Below are 20,029 nucleotides of genomic sequence, written 5' to 3' on the forward strand. Positions count from 1 at the left end.
AATAATGCTAAAGTGAAGCCGGCCAGTTGTAAATATATCGGCTTAATTAGTTCTTCACCAAATAAAACCATCTTACTTGAAACATGTTAAATTATATTAATTAATTAATATATTGCACAATGTGCCACATCAACACGTTGATATGTAAATAGTGCTTACCACGTTTTATCATCAAAGAAATCTCTACCTTAAATACGTGCATGACATTTCTCTCAATGCATCAAACATACCAATAATTACACAAACTAAAAATTGATAGCTAAAGAAATTTAAAAAATGAAGCTCCACTACCTTTCATTGTTCCTTCTTGTGATCATCTTGGAGCTAAGCACCAATGTCTATGGTTTCTCATCACAACTTGTGACCAAAAAAACATTGAAGCCCTTATTATTACCACCCCCTGAGGCATTTCTTTCAATTGGTCACTATCATGCAACATGTCCAAATGCTGAAGGCATTATCTCACAAAAAGTTGCTGCTTGGATTAAGAAGGACCCCACTTTGGCCCCATCCATCATTCGCTTGCATTTTCATGATTGTGCAATTAGAGTAATCACATAACTCAATCTCTATTTAAATTTGACAATTTTTTTCTATACTATTTTTTTTTAATTACATAAAATAGGATACTTTTAATTTTGTAGGGATGTACCTAACATTCAATCATTCAATTTCATGTATTTTTTTATATTTAAAATTTAAATTGATTTTACCTTCGAGATACTCGAACACAACAAAACTCTAGAGTATCCTGACCTAAGTTAAGTTGATATATTGTTCATTTCCCTTAAAATCTAATTTTCAAACATGCTAAGTTTATTTACAAACTAATTATAGTTTAACATTTCAATAAATTAAAAAGTATTGATCCATTTGAATTGATTTCTTTAATTAATATAAAATGCAGGGATGCGATGCATCAATTTTGCTAAACCACAAAGGCAGTGAAAGAACTGCTTTTGAAAGCAAAACCTTAAGAGGATTCCAATTGATAGATGAAATAAAGTTTGAGCTAGAGAAAACTTGTCCAAGAACAGTTTCATGTGCTGACATTCTCACAGCAGCTGCAAGAGATGCAACAATATTTGCAGGAGGACCATTTTGGGAAGTACCATTCGGTCGAAAAGACGGTAAAATTTCACTATCAAAAGAAGCAAAATTGGTTCCACAAGGCCATGAAAACATAACAGGTTTACTGAATTTCTTTGAAGAAAGAGGACTTGACATGCTTGATTTGGTTACTCTATCAGGTTCACACACAATTGGTAGAACCACTTGCTATTCTGTTATGAACAGGATTTACAATTTCAATAATACTGGAAAACCTGATCCATCACTTAACATATATTACTTGAAACTTTTGAAGAAAAGGTGTAAACGTGATTTTGATATGGTGCATCTTGATGTTATAACTCCAAGGACTTTTGATACAACTTATTATACAAATCTTGTGAGGAAAGTAGGATTGTTGTCAACAGATCAGCTGTTGTTTTCTGATGAAAGGACAACTCCTTTTGTGGAGGCATTTGCAACACAGCCTTTTGTTTTTACTAGTCAGTTTGCAGTGTCAATGGTCAAGCTTGGAAATGTTCAAGTTTTGACTAGGCCTAATCAAGGTGAAATTAGAGTCAATTGTAATTATGTTAATGTTGTTTAGTTTTATTTTTTTGCTTAATGTTTTGTTCACTTGTTTGTTGGTGTTTTATATTTGAGGATTGCAAAAGTATATTTGTTTTATACCTTGATGAAATTCAAGATTAAATACTTATATGGCCTGAGAAGATTTGTATTGTAGCTGAATACTACTACTATATATAAAATATATTTTTAAATCAAAGGACTAGTAGCAACTCTTCATTTAAGAGTGAACAATTAAAAATAAGAACTAGTAGCAACTCTTCATTTAAGAATGAACAATTAAAATTAAGAGTTAAACCAATATTTGAATAGTTTGTTTATGCGATGAGATGAAAAGAGCTTATAATTAAGGATATATTCTAGAGTATAGAAATACATTTTGGCATATATTTTAGATTTTAAAATAAATTGCAAGAATAGCATATTAAATGTAACATTATAGTTGTACTTCATTTTTTTTATAAATATTTTACGACTTTTAACTTCAAAACCCTTCATCCAAACATACCACATGTTTGTGTTATCAAAGTGTAGTTGTTTAATAATAGTCGCTATTATTGTAGTATTTTTTAAGATTTTATTCTTCTAATGATTATTATAAACAAAATATTGCAGTCCTCTTAAAAAAACTTCAATTCTAAATATTGCAGATCCTATATAGTCTTTGGCTTGGAAATATACATATTAAAAATGTACACTACAACTAAGTTCAATTTTTTTTACTTTATATTATCATGAATAATTCTGATTTCAATACAACTTATTTAATTTAGACATGTCTTAATTAGTGCAAATCATAGTGTATATTAAAATAGTCTATCATTCACAACATAAAACTCCATCATACCAATTTCAAATCTCTTATTTCAGATTGAAATCAAATTACTCTTCATTACACAAATTAATCAAATTTTCTGATAGAAAACTATCTACAATTATCATTTTAAAACTAATTAAAATATCAAAAGAAACTTGCATAAGAAAATGAGAATAAATAACAACAAAATTAAAGAATCAAAATAATTGTATTTTCATATAATGCATCCTTTTACAAATTATATTTCTCAGTTTCTCTAAAGAGTAATCTCTAATAGAAATAGAACACTTTACAATTTATATTTATCTGTTTCTCTAAATTTTAATCTCTAATCCAAATAGAACACCGGCATGTTTCTGGACTTCATTGTTAACGAAATAGAGATCAATCATTCTTTGAAATGAATGCCATGTCAACAAACTATCTGATCCAGCTTGATGAGAATTTCCGACCGCCCGACCCACGTTCAATGTAGTAGCTACTCGCTCAAGTCCACCGTACAAAGCATTGCAGAACCGAATTATATGTTTAATATCATAAACATTGTCTCCGAAAAAATTCCTTAAAACGTGCAGAAAATCTTCCAATTTGTCAGGTAAATTTTGTCGAGTCAACGTTTTCACCAAATATCCAAAGTCATAGGCACTGTGGAAGGTAACCCAAACAACGGATTTGTTGAACACGAGACCAGACGTAATCAACATTTCACCGAAACGAGCAGAATCTATCCCATGAGAACGATTGCGATTGAAATCAATCCCTTGACGGCGGAGCAGCTCAATAGAAGCAGGATCACAAAGATCACGCTCTATATCAAAATCGCAGAAATTGAACTGCCATACATAAGCTTTGTTACTTCCAAACTGAGGGAAATTACCTTTGGCGTCAGTTAGAGTGAGACCGACTTGAATGAGTTTCAAATTATCAACGTTGGCCTTTAAATAGTTATAGCAATCAACCGGTTGAGTTTGGCGGCGATGAGAAGGGATAGTAGCGTCAACGGTAGAGAAATGAATAACTCCGGGAAATTCAGTATCCATTGATACGACAGGATACCTACCAATAGCTTCACGAATCAGATAAAACTCGTATGCTAAATTGGACGCCCATACTTCTCTGATCAAAATCGATGGAGGTTCTTGATTTGGCTTCGACATTGTAATCGGATTCGAGAGACGTATGAGAACAAGAGAAAAACAATTTCTTGATACTGAAATCGGACTCGAGAGACTTGAAAGAGAAAAAAAGAAAGCTTTTCTTGATTGTGGTGTGATGAGAAAGAGTAGGAGGGATTGATTTTTAGTTTAACAAAGACTGCAAGATAGCTTTATGTATGCTGTCTTTGTAATTGTGGGCTCGACTCAGCCCAAGACTTTAGAAGATGTAAAAGGACGTTTTTTTAAGAATGACCCCACTTTGGCCCCATCCATCATTCGCTTGCATTTTCATGATTGTGCAATTAAAGTAATCACATAACTCAATCTCTATTTAAATTTGACAATATTTTTTAATTACATAAAATAGGATACCTTTAATTCTGTAGAGATGTACCTAACATTTCAATAAATTAAAAAGTATTGATCCATTTGAATTGTTTTCTTTAAATAATATAAAATGCAGGATGTGATGCATCAATTTTGCTAAACCACAAAGGGAGTGAAAGAACTGCTTTTGAAAGCAAAACCTTAAGATGATTCCAATTGATTGATGAAATAAAGTTTGATCTAGAGAAAACTTTTCCAAGAACAATTTCATGTGCTGACATTCTCACAGCAACTGCAAGAGATGCAACAATATTTGCAGGAGGACCATTTTGGGAAGTACCATTGGACCGAAAAGACGGTAAAACTTCACTATCAAAAGAAGCAAAATTGGTTCCACAAGGCCATGAAAACATCACAGGTTTACTGAATTTCTTTGAAGAAAGAGGACTTGACATGCTTGATTTGGCTACTCTAGCAGGTTCACACACAATTGGTAGAACCACTTGCTATTCTGTTATGAACATGATTTACAATTTCAATAGTACTCTGGAAAACCTGATTCGTCACTTAACATATATTACTTGAAACTTTTGAAGAAAAGGTGTAAAAGTGATTTTGATATGGTGCATCCTGATGTTATAACTCCAAGAACTTTTGATATAACTTATTATACAAATCTTGTGAGGAAAGTAGGATTGTTGTCAACAGATTAGTTGTTGTTTTCTGATAAAAGGACAGCTCCTTTTGTGGAGGCATTTGCAACACAGCATTTTGTTTTTACTAGTTAGATTGCAGTGTCAATGGTCAAGCTTGGAAATGTTCAAGTTTTGACTAAGTTAATCAAGGTCAAATTAGAGTCAATTGTAATTATGTTAATGTTGTTTAGTTTTATTTTTTTGTTTAATGTTTTGTTCACTTGTTTGTTGTTGTTTTATATTTGAGGGTTGTGAAAGTATATTTGTTTTATACCTCGATGAGATTCAAGATTAAATACTTATAAAGCTCGAGAAGACTTGTATTGTAGCTGAATACTACTACTATATATAAAATATTTTTTTAGATGAAAGGATTAGTAGTAATTCTTCATTTAAGAGTGAAGGATTATAAATATATAGAACAATTTTATTTTAAAACACATTATTTTGTCTGGTTATTAAACTTGTTTAGCTATGTTAATCTCAACTTAATAATTTGAGTAACTTCTTTAGCTATGTAAGTCATAACTTAATAATTTGAGTAACTTGTTTGAAATATGTTTTGGTATTGCTTCCTCTCATTCTACATGCCATGGTGATGCCATACTTTTATAACATGACACAATAATTAGTCTTATTGATTTTTCAAATCACTTATTTGAAACACCTTAAAAATCTACAGCTATAGAAAATTTTGTTAGAGTTTCTTCGATATAAATAAAGAGAATAATAATTTTAGCATTATTATCAAGTATTGATGTGTTCACATTATTATAAATAGAAAGTAAAATATAATGACTTTAGAATGATGTACGTAATATTAAATAGATAATAATACAAATCTAAACAAGTAATTTATATTACATAGAATGTAATATTACATTGAGATTTAAAAAATGACATTAATTTTGAGATAATTTAATGTATTTGGTCATTCTAAAGAACTATGATATTATCTATATGATTATGTATTTTAGACAAGTTAGGTATTACTTCCAGTATATTTTGATTCTATTATTTTCTTTAATTCGTAACATTGTTCTTTCAATTTTAAATTTCAACAATTTAAATTTTTTGAGTTTTTTAACTTAAAAATTGTTATATAATATATTTTAAATGACGTGTCATATAATATGATATGATGTTGAATTATTCATATTCATGAAACTTCAATAATTAATGCATGAGATTGTTTAGTTTCAACTTTTTAAATTATTTATTTTTGTAAGTTAATTAATATATATATATATATATATATATATATATATATATAATGCATTTAAATGTTTTTACATCATGAGTTTGTATGTCGTATCATTTAAAATATATTAAATCATCCTTTCTAAAGAATAGATATATGTAATGAGTACACTTTATTTAATTAAATTTGCATTTTATAAAGTGCCAAGAATCCTAACCTTTAAATAAATTTTTTTTTTTTTGATAAATCATTAATGTCAAAAAAGCATAAAATTTCATTAATGATAAAACATTAAAGAATTTAGGATTCAGTTTCCTGATATGATATAATCTACCATATATAAGTCATCGAATAATTAAATTCATATTAACTTAAATAATATTTTAATCATACACAAATGATATTTGATTGTTGTAGTTGAGTATAACACAAATAATAATCCTACAAACACATTTCCGCCCTCTCCTAAAAAATTCAAAGATAAAAAAGAGAGATTGCCAGATACATGCATGAAATGGCTAAGAAGGCAGTGTTGATAGGGTGCAACTATCCAGGAACAAAGGCTGAGCTAAATGGTTGCATTAATGATGTGTGGAGGATGCATACATGTCTCATTCACAAATATGGTTTCTTAGAGAATGATATCACTGTTCTCATTGACACAGATCATTCTTACACTCAGCCTACTGGCAAGAACATACGATCTGCCATGTCTAGGTTGGTTCGATCGGCTCGACCTGGTGATGTGCTCTTTGTCCACTACAGCGGCCATGGCACCCGTCTCCCTGCAGAGACTGGGGAGGATGATGATACTGGCTATGATGAGTGCATTGTTCCCACAGATATGAATCTCATCACAGGTTTATTTTCTTACTTTCTTTTACTACTATGTTACTATCAGCACAAGGAACTATACAATATGGCCTAAACTAGTCTGGTTTTAAAAAAAACTGTTCAAGTTTTCATTCTATTATTCATTTAAGGAAAAGGTGAATCAAATAGTTAGAGACAAGTTTTGTATTTTGACTTCTGTATTAATATTTTTTGGCTGAGATTTATATATGTTCTTTAGTTTTCTTTTATTTCAAACAATTCATTTCAGAGATCATTCAATAAAAAATATTTTATTCAATTTATTTTCTGATGTTTTTTTTATCCATTTATCTCTAGAGTTAAAAAAAACTACTTCAAAGTATCTATAAATTCAAGCTCAACTGACAAATAACAAAATTGGTAGATTAAATATCATGTCTCGGGTTCGAGCTCAGTATCTCACATTTGAGAGCAAGTTTCTTTACCATGCAATTTTGTTGATTTTATTTAATCGTCTTAAAATTTGATTATTTTCTCATAAACTGAACTCAATTTTGGTGCCTCTTGACTTTGATATTTTGTTCTGTCGAAAAAATTAAACTTAGATGTTTTCTATGTATTTGATTGATCTATAATAAGATTACAATTTACAGGTACAGCCACTAGAAATTTATTTATAATTTATAACATTGTCAACAGTTAACAAAAATAAAAATAATATTAAATTTGGTTGTAAATCTCGACTGGGTATATTGCAAACCAGTAATATATTTTTCTGCAAAATGATACTTCATTGTCACGATTTTGTCGAACAATGTTAACATTATTTTTGGTGCCAAGCAGATGAAGACTTCAGGGAGTTTGTAGAAAAGTTACCTAAGGGTTGTAGAATCACAATGGTATCAGATTCTTGTCACAGTGGTGGATTGATTGAAGCAGCAAAGGAGCAAATAGGAGAGAGCACAAAGGAAGGAAGCCAACTTTCATCCTCAGGATTTATATTCCAAAACTTCCTTCACAGAACTGTCGATGATACCATCAAGAATGACATTGGAGAATACGATGAAACTCATAATCAGGAATACAGCTATGTGAAGAATAGGTCTTTGCCTCTTCCAACTCTTATAGACATGCTAAAGGTGAAAACTGGGCAAGATGATATAGATATTGGAAAACTAAGATCTACACTTTTTTATATCTTCCGAGAAGACGCTAGTCCTAAAGTGAAGCAGTTCATGAAGTTTATCTTAAACAAATTTCAATATGGAGATGGTGAGAGTGGAGGCCATAGTGGAATTTTGGGGCTGGTTAGCAATCTTGCACAAGGGCTTCTCAAACATAATCTGAATGAGAGTGATGAGGAATACGAAAATCCGGTTGGGAATGTCGAAGAATATGCAACATCAACTAAACGCAATTTTGTTGATGGTGGAGTTCTACTGAGTGGATGCCAAACTGACCAAACTTCGGCAGATGCAAGTCCTGATGGAAATTCGAAGGAAGCTTATGGAGCATTTAGCAATGCCATTCAAGCTATAATTGCAGAGACTGATGGTGTAGTTACACATCGAGAGCTTATCTTGAAAGCTAGGAAGAAACTCAAGAGGCAGGGTTACACTCAGAAGCCTGGACTCTATTGTAGTGACCACAATGTTGATTCTCCTTTTATTTGCTGATTTCATAGTGATACAACTTATGTTGGTTTGTAAGTACTTTTGAGTATGGGACAATTCATGTTGCACAAAAGAAATATATATTTTATCTAGTTGGTAATGTGTAGGAGATGACACAATTGAGTTCCTATATCATCATAAGTGAAGGGGAAGTCATCTATAGTATTTCCCTTTGTCAATGATCATCCATATAGATATACAATTTTGAATTATCAAGAAAATTGGACAATATAATTAAAAGATTGAAAAGGACTTTGCGCAAAAAATCAGCAACAAGCAAGCTTAAGCCTTTTCCTAAAACAAAAACTGCTTGTGAACTTCAAAAGAGGGAGCCACGTCTGGTATCTCGGGTCAATCATCGATTACAACCCATGTTAAACCTACGGGTGGTGTCAAAAGCAAATACATATTAGTATATGCGTCACCTTGGAAAAAGAATTAGAGCAACATTCAAACAGAAGTCTATGTCATCATTATAACTAAGAATAGTTACTGATAAAAATGAATGTTCAGTTTTTAGTGTTAAAGTCAATGTTTTAAAAAACGACCGGGTCATCTACTTGGTAGGGTACTATGTCACTATAAGAACCCTAAACCCGAATGACTCAATCTCTAAAAAAATTCTAAATAAATTAATAACACCTATAAAATGTAAAAAAAACACCAAACAAATTAACATAAGTGGACAACATACTATATTTACCAATCTTCAAAGAAAATATCACATATTGACCTGTACTGGTTCAAATAAGATGTTCTTAATGTCATTTGAAAGCTAATAAGTAGATCAACAACTCTATTATATATAGGAAAACCAAATATGACCTTTAACATAGTAAAAGGTCTATTACAAGTTTAAGGTGTGATATTGAACTTGTTGATCATATCACTACTTATGGTAAACAATATTTTGAGTTATGAATATTATTTCAAGATAAAACTTGTGTTATTTGAAAGTAAGAAATAATGTCTATAATTCATGTGTTGAATGAGAGAAAATAAGAGATATATCGTGAAACCGTGTCTGAACTACACTATGGAGTCGATTTTATATATGATCAAGACAATAAATACTAAAAATAAATAAAGGAGATACTATCCCTATTTACATAATATGATATAATAGGCGATAGATACAAAAATCATAAATGCATTTTCAACACTCCCCCTCAAGCTGGATCATATAAATCATATGCACCAAGCTTGTTACATATATAACTGATTTGAGAACCTCTAAAGGATTTTAGTGAAGACATATGTCGATTGATCATTGGAATTAGCAAAGTTAGTGGTGATGTCGTCTGATTCGATCTTCTCCCTAACAAAGTGACAATTTATCTAAATATGTTTAGTCCTCTCATTAAAAATCGAATTAGAGGCAATATGCAATGCTGCTTAATTTTTACAGATTAATGTCATTTGTGTTGCCTATTCAAACGAAAGCTCTTTGAGTAAATGTTTCAACCAAATGAGTTCACACGTCACTAATGCCATAGCCCTGTATTTAGCTTCAACGTTGGATCTTGCAACCACACTTTGTTTCTTACTCTTCCAAGATATTAACTTTCCTCCAACAAGTACACAAAACCCAAAAGTGGATCGCTTATCAATGGGTGAGCCTGCCTAATCGACATCTGAATAACCAATTATCCGAGTATATCCTCTGTTTTCATAAATTAGACATTTTCTTGATGCACCTTTAATGTATTTCAAGATTCGTATCACAGCATCTCAGTGTTCTTAGAAAGGAAAGTTTAAGAATTGGCTTATTAAATTGATTGCAAAAGAAATGTATGGATGGGTGACTCTAGGGTAGTTTAATTTATCAACCAATCTTCTATATCTCCCTACATTTAAAAATGACTCCCCGTAGTTAGGTAGAAATTTGACATTTGGATCCATAGAAGTATCAACCGACTTTGCATTCAATAAACCAGTCTCTTCAAAGATATCCATGGCATATTTCCTTTGTAAAATTACTATGCCGTTCTTGGAGTGAGCTACCTCAATACACAATAAGTAATGGAGCTTGCCAAGATCTTTAGTTTGAAACTAATGAGATAGATGTTGTTTCAACTAAAGTATGCTTTGCTGATCACTATCAGTTATGACAATATCATTTAAATAAACAATCAAGTAAATGCATCCTTGAGCTGAGTGGCAATAAAACACAATGATCGGCTTTGCTTCAAATCATACCAAATTGTTGTACTATTGTGCTAAATCTGTCAAACTAAGTCCATGAAGACTGTTTAAGACCATAGAGAGACCTGTGAAGACGACAAACCATGGTAGATGACTCCCCTTGAGCAAAACTCAGGTTGTTGCTCCATATACACTACCTATTCAAGGTCACCATGCAAAAAACATTTTTAATGTCAAAATGGTGTAGAGGCTAGTGTCTGATGGTTGCAATAGAGAGGATGAGTCTAACAGAGGTCATCTTAGCCACAGGTGAGAAAGTATCATTGTAATCGAGGCCAAAAATTTGAGTGTACCCCTTTGTCACGGTTGAAGAATCGAGAGAAATTAGATTTTATTCTCTTTTATTTTATATTATTATGTATATTTTTATTCTTTCATTATTACTCAGTTTTACTATTGTAATTTCTTTTCCTATATAAACAGCTTAGGGCTGTAATAATAAAACATGAAGTATTTTGTCTTTTACTTTCTTCATGGTATCAAGAGCTCTGGTTAGGGTTCTGTAAACCTTTCCACAACCATTAGGGTTTGACGCTCTAACCAACTGAGCTAAAAGCTAATGGCATACAATACTCCATGGAAGGTAGCCCTTATGGGTAGCGGCGACAACGACGATGGTTTGGCAAAAAAATCAAATGTAGTCAACAACCCTGACAATTTAGACAGCGCCACAAGTGGCAGTGGCAGCGGCCTAAGCAGCCAGAATGGTTCTTCCAACTTTTTTGGCCATGAGGGAACTTCTAATGCCCCCAAGGTTGAAATCCAGAAACTAAATGGAAAAAATTATGTCGAATGGTGCCAAACTGCAAGATTGATTTTAGACGGTAAGGGAATATATGGTTTCCTAACAGGAGAGGTGCAAATGCCTGCCACAACTGATCCAAAATACAGGTTTTGGAAATCTGAGAACTCTGTTATTATTGCTTGGTTGCTTAGTAATATGGAATCAACAATCAAAAAACCTTTTATGTTTTTGCCTACTGCCAAGGAAGTTTGGGAGGCTGTTAAAGAAACATATTCTGATATTCAAAATTCTTCTCAAATTTTCGATCTCAAATCACGATTGTGGCATACCAAACAAGGAGATAGAGATGTCACTACCTATTACAATGAGTTGATGACACTATGGCAATAATTGGATCTCTGCTATGATGATCATTGGAAGTGTTGTGAGGACAGTGTTCTGTTTCTTAAGAGACAGGAGAACGATCTTGTATTCATGTTCTTGGTTGGGCTTAATAAGCGGCTTAATGAAGTCCGAGGCAGAATATTGGGAAAGATCCCATTGTTATCTCACAAGGTGTTATGATGGGTAAGTCACCTTCTGTTGGTGAGGTTGAAAGCTCTGCCCTAGTCACAAAAAATGAAGACGGGAAGAGCACTGGCAAGAAACCATGGTGCGAACATTGCAAACGTCCAGGCACACACGTGATACATGTTGGAAGCTCCATGGAAAACCTCTAAATTGGAAGAAAAAAGAAAGAAACAAAGGTCATGCGCTCCAAGCTGGTACATCTGATCAAGAGAAGCAGTCTCCTTCAAGCCCATCTCCTTTCACCAAGGAACAGTTAGATCAATTGTACAAACTTCTTGAGTCTCAAACTTCTTCTTGCTCTATAGCTCAGAGAGGTAATTTTCCAAATACTGCTCTACTTAGTGTCACTCCCAGCCATACTTGGATTATTGATTCTGGTGCTACTGATCATATGACTGGGGAGTCGAGTCTATTTTCTTCTTATAGCCCTTGTGCAGGTAACCACAAAATTAAAATTGCAGATGGCTCTCTTTCAGCCATTGCAGGGAAAGGTTCTGTTATTCTGTCACCTAAGTTAACCTTAAAAGATGTCTTACATGTTCCTAATTTATCATGTAATCTATTATCCATTACTAAATTAACAAAGGATATAAATTGTCAAGCTAACTTCTTTCATTCTCATTGCACTTTTAAGGATTTGAGCACGGGGAAGATGATTGGCAATGCTAAGGAGAGTGGAGGACTCTATTATCTTGACAATGGACTCGACTTCAAAGACCAACAAAAAACAAGTACCTGCTTTGAATCTATTTTTGTTTCTTCTAATAATGATGATATTATGTTATGGCATTTACGGTTAGGACATCCTAGTTTTCCGTATTTGAAACATTTGTTTCCTAAATTATTTTCTAAGAAGGATCCATCTTTATTTCATTGTGAAACTTGTGAATTTGCTAAACATCACCGTTCTTCTTTTTCTGCACAACCATATAAACAATCAAAACCGTTTGCAGTTATTCATAGTGATGTTTGGGGTCCTAATAGAATAAACACATTTTCTAATAAAAAATGGTTTATAACTTTTATTGATGATCATACTAGAATTTGTTGGGTTTATTTATTGAAAGAAAAATCGGAAGTTGGACAGGTTGTCAAAAATTTCTTTAAAATGGTGCACACTCAATACCAAACAAATATTCAAGTCTTCAGAAGTGATAATGGTAAAGAATATTTTAATATACTTTTGTCCGATTTTTTTCTTGCAAATGGGGTTGTTCATCAAAGTTCTTGTGTTAATACACCCCAACAAAATGGAATTGCAGAGAGAAAGAATAGGCATCTTCTTGAGGTTGCTAGAGCTTTACTATTTGCAAATAAGGTTCCAAAATATTTGTGGGGTGAAGCTGTTTTAACTGCATCATATTTAATCAATCGAATGCCATCTAAAGTTTTAGATTTTCATAAACCTCTTGATGTTTTTCGAAATTATTTTCCATTGACTAGTGTCTCTGCTGATTTGCCACTAAAAGTTTTTGGTTGCACTGCTTTTGTTCATGAACATAAACACCTTGACAAACTCGATCCACGAGCAATAAAATGTGTGTTTACCGGTTATCTCCAACTCAGAAGGGGTATTGATGTTTTGAACCAAAATCAAAAAGAATTTTTGTAACCATGGATGTTACTTTTGTTGAAAATCAACCATTTTTTAGTGACATTCATCTTCAGGGGGAAATTTTAAGGAAGATTCATCTTTTACTTTTGAAAGCATCATTACTTTAAGTGATATAGTGTTGTCATAAAATTCTGAGACTTATATTGATGCACCAAAAGAAAATGCCCAAGAATCCATATTGAAACTCAATCCACTTATGAATGAGGTTTCGACAGATTCGGGGGCGACAATTTCAAATGAAAATCACAATGATCAAATTCTTGATCTCAATAATAATAAAGGACCACCTGAAATGCCACAACATAATGACTCAGATAAAGAGACACAAAGCAGGTTTACTACAATTGACCGTCCCTACTTGGAAGGGAAATGTCTTTGAAAGAAGAAACCATAAACAGAGAAATGAAGGACCCATTCTCCGACCCTTCCAAGATTCTAAACTAATAGATAATCCAACACATCATCTTGATACAGGTAAGTCTTCTTCTATTCTTAAGAGTCGTGTCGAGTATCCTGATTTAGACCTTCCTATTGCAATTAGAAAACCTATTAGATCATGCACTAAATATCCTTTGTCTAATTATGTGTCATACTCAAAATTGTCTTCTTCATTTGCTGCATTTACCTCTAAGTTGTCTACTGTAGAAATTCCAAAAAATATACAGGAGGCTCTAAAAATTCCAAAGTGGAAAGAAGCTGTTCTTGAGGAGATGAGAGCTCTTGAGAAGAATCAAACTTGGAGAGTCATGACATTACCTACAGGAAAGAATACTGTTGGCTGTAAATGGGTATTTACTGTGAAATATAATTCTGATAACACAGTTGAAAGATACAAGGCACGCTTGGTTGCTAAAGGGTTTACTCAGACATATGGCATTGATTACTCAGAGACTTTTGCTCCCGTTGCCAAATTAAACACTATTAGAGTTCTCTTGTCCTTGGCAGTGAATTTAGATTGGTCTCTTAACCAACTTGATGTAAAGAATGCTTTTCTGAATGGTGATTTGGAGGAGGAAGTATACATGGATAGCCCACCTGGCTTTGAAGATAAATTTGGTTCAAATGTGTGCAAACTTCAAAAATCCCTTTATGGTCTCAAGCAATCTCCAAGGGCTTGGTTTGAAAAATTCACTCAGTCGGTCAAAAGGCAAGGATATATGCAGGGACAATCAGACCATACTCTGCTCATGAATTTCTCTAATGTTGGTAAAATTTCAATTTTAATTGTATATGTAGATGATATTATTCTCACAGGAGATGACATTGTTGAGATGGAAAGATTGAAGAAAAATTTGACTAAAGAATTTGAGATCAAAGATTTAGGCGCGCTTAAATATTTTCTTGGTATGGAAGTTGCTCGCTCAAAGAATGGAATTGTTGTTTCTCAAAGAAAATACATCCTAGATCTCTTGGAAGAAACTGGGATGAGTGGGTGTAGACCAGCAATTACTCTTATGGAATTAAATGCTAAACTTTGGGAGAAAGGCAGTGTTCCTGTTGAGATTGGAAGATACCAGAGGTTAGTCGGCAAACTTATTTATCTAGCCCACATTAGACCTGACATCGCTTTCTCTGTGAGTGTAAGTCAATTCATGCATTCTCCCTATGAAGAACACTTGGAGGCAGTTTATCGAATCTTAAGGTACTTGAAATCCAATCCTGGAAAGGTTTGTGCTTCAAGAAAACTAATGACAGAGAAGTCTCTATATTTACAGATGCTGATTGGACAGGATCAATTACTGATAGAAAATCCACCACTGGATATTGTGCCTATGTTTGGAGAAATTTAGTTACTTGGAGAAGTAAGAAACAAGGGGTTGTTGCTCGAAGCAGTGCAGAAGCTGAATTCAGAGCAATGGCTCAAGGAATCTGTGAACTTTTATGGATTCGTAAACTCTTGGACGAACTGAAAATGAAAGTTGACTCACCCTTAAAATTGTTATGTGATAGCAAAGCAGCAATAAGTATAGCTCACAACCCTGTACAACATGATAGAACCAAGCATATTGAGATTGACCGCCGTTTCATAAAAGAAAAAATTGATGCTGGAGTTATATGTCTGCCATTTGTGACTTCCAATCAGCAAACTGCTGATATCTTGACAAAAAGTTTGGCAAGACCCAATTTTGAGCGACTTATAGCCAAGTTGGGCATGACAGATATCTATGCACCAACTTGAGGGGGGGTGTTGAAGAATCGAGAGAAATTAGATTTTATCCTTTTTTATTTTATATTATTATGTTTATTTTTATTCTGTCATTATTACTCGGTTTTACTATTGTAATTTCTTTTCCTATATAAACAGCTTAGGGCTGTAATAATAAAATATGAAAGTATTTTGTCTTTTACTTTCTTCAGTCACCAAACAAACTTTAAAGCAAACAATCTTACCCTCAGAACTAACCTTCACCGTATAAAGTCAACGTAGCCTACTAAAGACTTTCCAAACGGTAAAGGAACCGATTCCCAAGTACCACTACTCTAAAGTGCAGCACATCTAGTCAACCATTGATTGCCTCTACTCTGGTTGGGATAAAGATTCACATGAAGATTTAAGAATAGAAACAGAAGACAGGGAAGACAAGCAAATATAATACAAAGGAAAAAGATGATAGTAACTCAAACCAATGTAATGAGGGGATGAGTTATGAGTAGGGCATATACCTTTACAATAGCAATGGGAATATCAAGGGTCAGATCCGATAAAGGAGGTGGCAGCGGAGGAGCGTACAGAATGACCTCGGTATCAGAAACGTGTGTAGGGACATGTACAACTAATGGTAGTTGACGACGACAATAAGTCTAAGAGGTTGTACAGTTGGAAGATCCACATGAAGAGTCTCAGGTGGGGCAACAAAAAGGTCCACCAAAGGTATCTCATGTGGAACATACGTGATAGACTCTAGTGGTAAAAGAGCATGTGAAATAGACTCTGGTGGGTCCACAGGAATGGTGGTAGACAAAAGGTGAGGAAGTGACTCATAGTATGTAACAGACTCAAAATGTGTCATCAGCCAATATAAAATATCGTCAAAGATTTGGAAAGTGTCAATCCCTTGGGACTGTGTTTCGGAACCATTGGTTGAGACTACTCTAGGTAAATAACCAGATGTAGTAAGAAAGTACAAAAGAGCCTTATTGCCAGTAAAGGTGATTTGCAAACAGGTGAACTAGCAGTTTGTGCAGCTGAAACAACGGTACCGAAGTTCTAACGATACTCTATCCACCAAAGAAAACTTTCATAAGTAGTCATAATCAGCAAGCAGTTACGGAAAACTAGCAGCAGAGTAGTAGCAAGAGAAGCAAAAACTATGTTTTTTTTCATGATAAACAGCACTGCATGATGCAATGAACAGGGCAGTGAGTGATTTGCTGGAAAAATGAACACAATGGTGGAGAAAGGGGGTAAGCCGGAATTAAGACACAGTTTACCGGGAAAAAATTCTCACACAAGGACAGTGGGGCCACCGAATAATCACGATATATGGTTGTCGCTCAATAGGTTCTAGATATCATGTTGAATGAGAGAAAATAAGAGACATGGTGAAACTATGTATGAACTACACATCAGATTCGGTTTTATATAGATTCAAGGCAATAAATACAAAAATAAATATAGGAAATACTATCCCTATTTACATAATATGGTATGCAAAATACAAAGATCAACCATGAAGGTAAATAAAATTATTTTTGTCATATTGTTATTGCTCAAGTTATCTATCATTAGTGTTCAACATTTAAAATATCACACTTAAGAAACTCTCTTAAACTTTATTATGAAAATCTCACAATAAAAAATTGACTGCCTTATGTTCTCCTCTTCTCTCCTATATAAGGAGTGCACCATCAATCATAAACGATATCCAAGTGTAAGAAGAAATTTCATGATAGGCCTAGTGCAAATTATATGGCCCTTAATTTATTTTTTATTGGCTTGTAGTTATTATTTATTGGCCTAGAGCAAATTATTTCAATTTTTTATTTACTAATTAAAAAATGAAATAACAATTAGACAGTCCGGGACCAGTTCGCTAAATTGGCCGAGTCACCGGTTTACACGTTATGACTCAGTTCTCACTGGATCAATCGCATGTCCGATCTGATAGACCACTCAAGCCGGTCATACTCCCGGTTCCCGCTCCGACCGGCCAGTCTGAGTCGGGTTTTGAAAAACTGGTTCAAGTCTTCAAAGTGAACAAAATCCTTTCTACTTTGGCATGAGTTTATCGTGGCAAAAAAATAAAAGGAAAGAAAAACAGTATTCCTGTTATGTGGATTGTTCTGTACAGATTTATTACACCTGTTTTTCAAACCTGCTTATAAATTTGCAGAGCCCCCTCATAAAGAAAGAAACCAGAGCCACATTTTAAGGCCAACTTTGTCAGAATACTACATACACAAGTCTAGCCAAAAAAAGGTCATATAGAAGTAATAAGTGTTCTTTGATATTAAAAACCAGTTCAAAAATCAGTATTTTTTAAAACATCTGAACATAATGTCAATTTTAATGGAAAATATCTTCATTTCTTCTATGAAAGTAAATCATGAAAGCAATTCCATAATGTGCAGGTGTACTTTTAAGAGAAGGTAGTAAGGGAGGAGAGAGGAAGAAAGAAACCTTGAAGCACAGTTTTAACTGCTGCATTCGGGACAAGAAGCCCAACTATATGTTTGTCATCTGTTGTAGTTTCAACACGAACAATGCGTAACCTCTTATGTATTTGCCGGGCCTGTACATATTTTTATTTGCAGTTAAAAGTCTTTTGCATGATAACATAATTAGATTTTAAGCAAGGTATAATAATGCTCCAATGATTATACAATCCACCAGAGGCTCAACAGAAAAATAAAACTTCTCAGTTCCAAGGTTACTAAAAAAGTTAGCTATATCATGTTATATTACAACAAAAGCTATCTATTACAATTTTCACACTGCCAACATCACCAAATCAAAACTCAAATAACCAGATCTCAAAGATAGCACGAAGTGCCAAATTGATGCATGAATTAATAATGTTAGCATTCATAGAATATGTTCTTTCTCGTGAATATTTTAGAGCTGGTGAAATACCTGCTTAGAAAGAGCCATTTGTATGCTTCCCCAAACAGGAAGAATGACGCCACCTAAGACATTTACTTCCTGTAGCCTTGAGCCAACTGTACAAAAGTTGCCAAGCTTGCAATTGGGACCATGCATGCACTGACAACAAAGGTAAAAAGTCAAAATGAGAGATAATGTGAATTTGAAAAATCTACATAGTTTCTCACCTCATAACTAAACAGGTGTGTGCACACCGACATACATTTAGAACACATGCACTGGTAGATGAGGATATAAATGCTATAGATGATACAACACGGTAGAAAATACAATTTATCTACAACCGCTAATAAATGCATGGTTTAGTTCCATGTGTGCAAATTAGACCACAAGTTCACAACAGAGATAATGAAAAGGTGAACATGTGTCACTAAGGGGATGGGAAAGTGTGGCATCGGTGATCATATGGGAATGAAGATATTGGTTGGGCATATATGCTAGTCTGAGGGAGGAGAACCCAATCGTTCTGTTTTTGTTAGGACTTAGATTAGTAGAATTAGTTACTAGAAGTTAGTTGGTTATGAGGTAATTAGGAATATTGTGTATAAATAGGGAGCTATGTAGTTAGTTTAAGACATCTTTGAATATTGTAATCAATTGTTAAATAGAGTATAGGCTCTATTATGAAGGGGAAACCCTTGAAGGAGAGTATTTTCTCATATTAGTTCTCATCCTTTTTTAATGCAAGTGTTCTTCCTCTAATTCTTCTGAAATCCAATTTTTTGGTTCTTAACAGTTTCATTATTTTTTCTACTGCTTTGTTCTGTTGTGGTTTCGATAATAAGATTTGTCTCATTTGTAAGCCAATCTCTTACTGCAAGGGATTATTCCCATTCTTAAATACTTAATAGTTCAACATGTACTCTGTTCCTATCAGTTTCCTTGCACGAAGTTACAAATACGAGAAATAACTTATGCTACATATACCTGTTTGGATGAAGCTTCGTAATCATCTTCCCATCCAGTTTGAGCAACCTCTAAAGATGAAACTCTTGAATATTTTCTTGTTAATTCTGCCAGATGCATATCCCTATAATTGCAAGGTGGAAAATGGGTAAACAAGAAAATTAAACTAAGAGAAGGCCAAGTAACTGAAATGCATACCGAGGTGATTCTCCAGTACCAGGACGAACTATCTTATACATAGCCGAATCAGAACTGGAACAGAAAGAAGAACAAACAAAATGACATTAGTAAATGAAAGGAAAGCTTTACTATGTATTTGACTGGGAATTGTGTCGCCTTAATATCTACAGATGCATGTATTTTATGGATTCAGAAATTGCGAGAGTGATTACTCACAAGCATAAATACATATATTACAATAACTTATTTATCTCTGATCCTTTCGTAGTATCAGAAGAAATTTATCCCTTTGAGCCCTTATCCTTTCATCTCAGTTTTAAACGCCTTTATTCAATCATTCCAATAGATATTGCCACAATCCATATTTCTTGGTTAATATAATC

General features: G+C 33.5%; 4 protein-coding genes and 1 pseudogene across 4 annotated transcripts in view; 3 read left to right on the plus strand and 2 right to left on the minus strand.

Moving 5' to 3' along the window:
- The first annotated feature begins 211 nt into the window (after positions 1-211).
- LOC101512456 (peroxidase 7-like) lies at positions 212-1,842 on the plus strand. Its single transcript, XM_004488508.4, has 2 exons — positions 212-549; positions 908-1,842. Exons 1-2 carry the CDS (start codon positions 277-279, stop codon positions 1,655-1,657), a joined length of 1,023 nt encoding a protein of 340 aa, XP_004488565.1. The 5' UTR covers positions 212-276; the 3' UTR covers positions 1,658-1,842.
- Positions 1,843-2,644: 802 nt separating this feature from the next.
- On the minus strand, positions 2,645-4,156 carry LOC101512128 (probable CCR4-associated factor 1 homolog 11). The gene has a single exon (XM_027335326.2). The coding sequence runs from the start codon at positions 3,610-3,612 to the stop codon at positions 2,770-2,772; it is 843 nt and encodes a 280-aa protein (XP_027191127.1). The 5' UTR covers positions 3,613-4,156; the 3' UTR covers positions 2,645-2,769.
- On the plus strand, positions 3,635-4,825 carry LOC101511816 (peroxidase 7-like; annotated as a pseudogene).
- Positions 4,826-6,349: 1,524 nt separating this feature from the next.
- Positions 6,350-8,384, plus strand: LOC101509553 (metacaspase-5-like). The gene is made up of 2 exons (XM_004488501.4): positions 6,350-6,695; positions 7,492-8,384. The coding sequence occupies exons 1-2, from the start codon at positions 6,350-6,352 to the stop codon at positions 8,322-8,324; spliced, it is 1,179 nt and encodes a 392-aa protein (XP_004488558.3). The 3' UTR covers positions 8,325-8,384.
- The window catches only part of LOC101509874 (protein FORGETTER 1), a 38,230-nt gene continuing 26,585 nt past the window's right edge, over positions 8,385-20,029 (minus strand). Inside the window, exons 29-33 of the mRNA XM_004488502.4 lie at positions 19,665-19,718; positions 19,488-19,590; positions 18,531-18,659; positions 18,078-18,189; positions 8,385-8,701 (exon numbers count right to left, since the gene is read on the minus strand). Of these exons, the coding sequence (XP_004488559.1) occupies positions 8,673-8,701; positions 18,078-18,189; positions 18,531-18,659; positions 19,488-19,590; positions 19,665-19,718 (427 nt within the window). The 3' untranslated portion in view covers positions 8,385-8,672. The remainder of the gene's footprint in view (positions 8,702-18,077; positions 18,190-18,530; positions 18,660-19,487; positions 19,591-19,664; positions 19,719-20,029) is intronic.

The sequence above is a fragment of the Cicer arietinum genome, chromosome 1 (assembly GCF_000331145.2).
Source record: "Cicer arietinum cultivar CDC Frontier isolate Library 1 chromosome 1, Cicar.CDCFrontier_v2.0, whole genome shotgun sequence".
NCBI classification, from domain to species: Eukaryota; Viridiplantae; Streptophyta; class Magnoliopsida; order Fabales; family Fabaceae; genus Cicer; species Cicer arietinum.

Coding starts and splice junctions, on each gene's coding strand:
- LOC101512456 (XM_004488508.4), top strand. CDS start 277: ATGAAGCTCCACTACCTTTCATTGTTCCTTCTTGTGATCATCTTGGAG. Junction 550..907: donor TTCATGATTGTGCAATTAGA/GTAATCACATAA, acceptor TATAAAATGCAG/GGATGCGATGCATCAATTTT.
- LOC101512128 (XM_027335326.2), bottom strand. CDS start 3,612: ATGTCGAAGCCAAATCAAGAACCTCCATCGATTTTGATCAGAGAAGTA.
- LOC101509553 (XM_004488501.4), top strand. CDS start 6,350: ATGGCTAAGAAGGCAGTGTTGATAGGGTGCAACTATCCAGGAACAAAG. Junction 6,696..7,491: donor AGATATGAATCTCATCACAG/GTTTATTTTCTT, acceptor GGTGCCAAGCAG/ATGAAGACTTCAGGGAGTTT.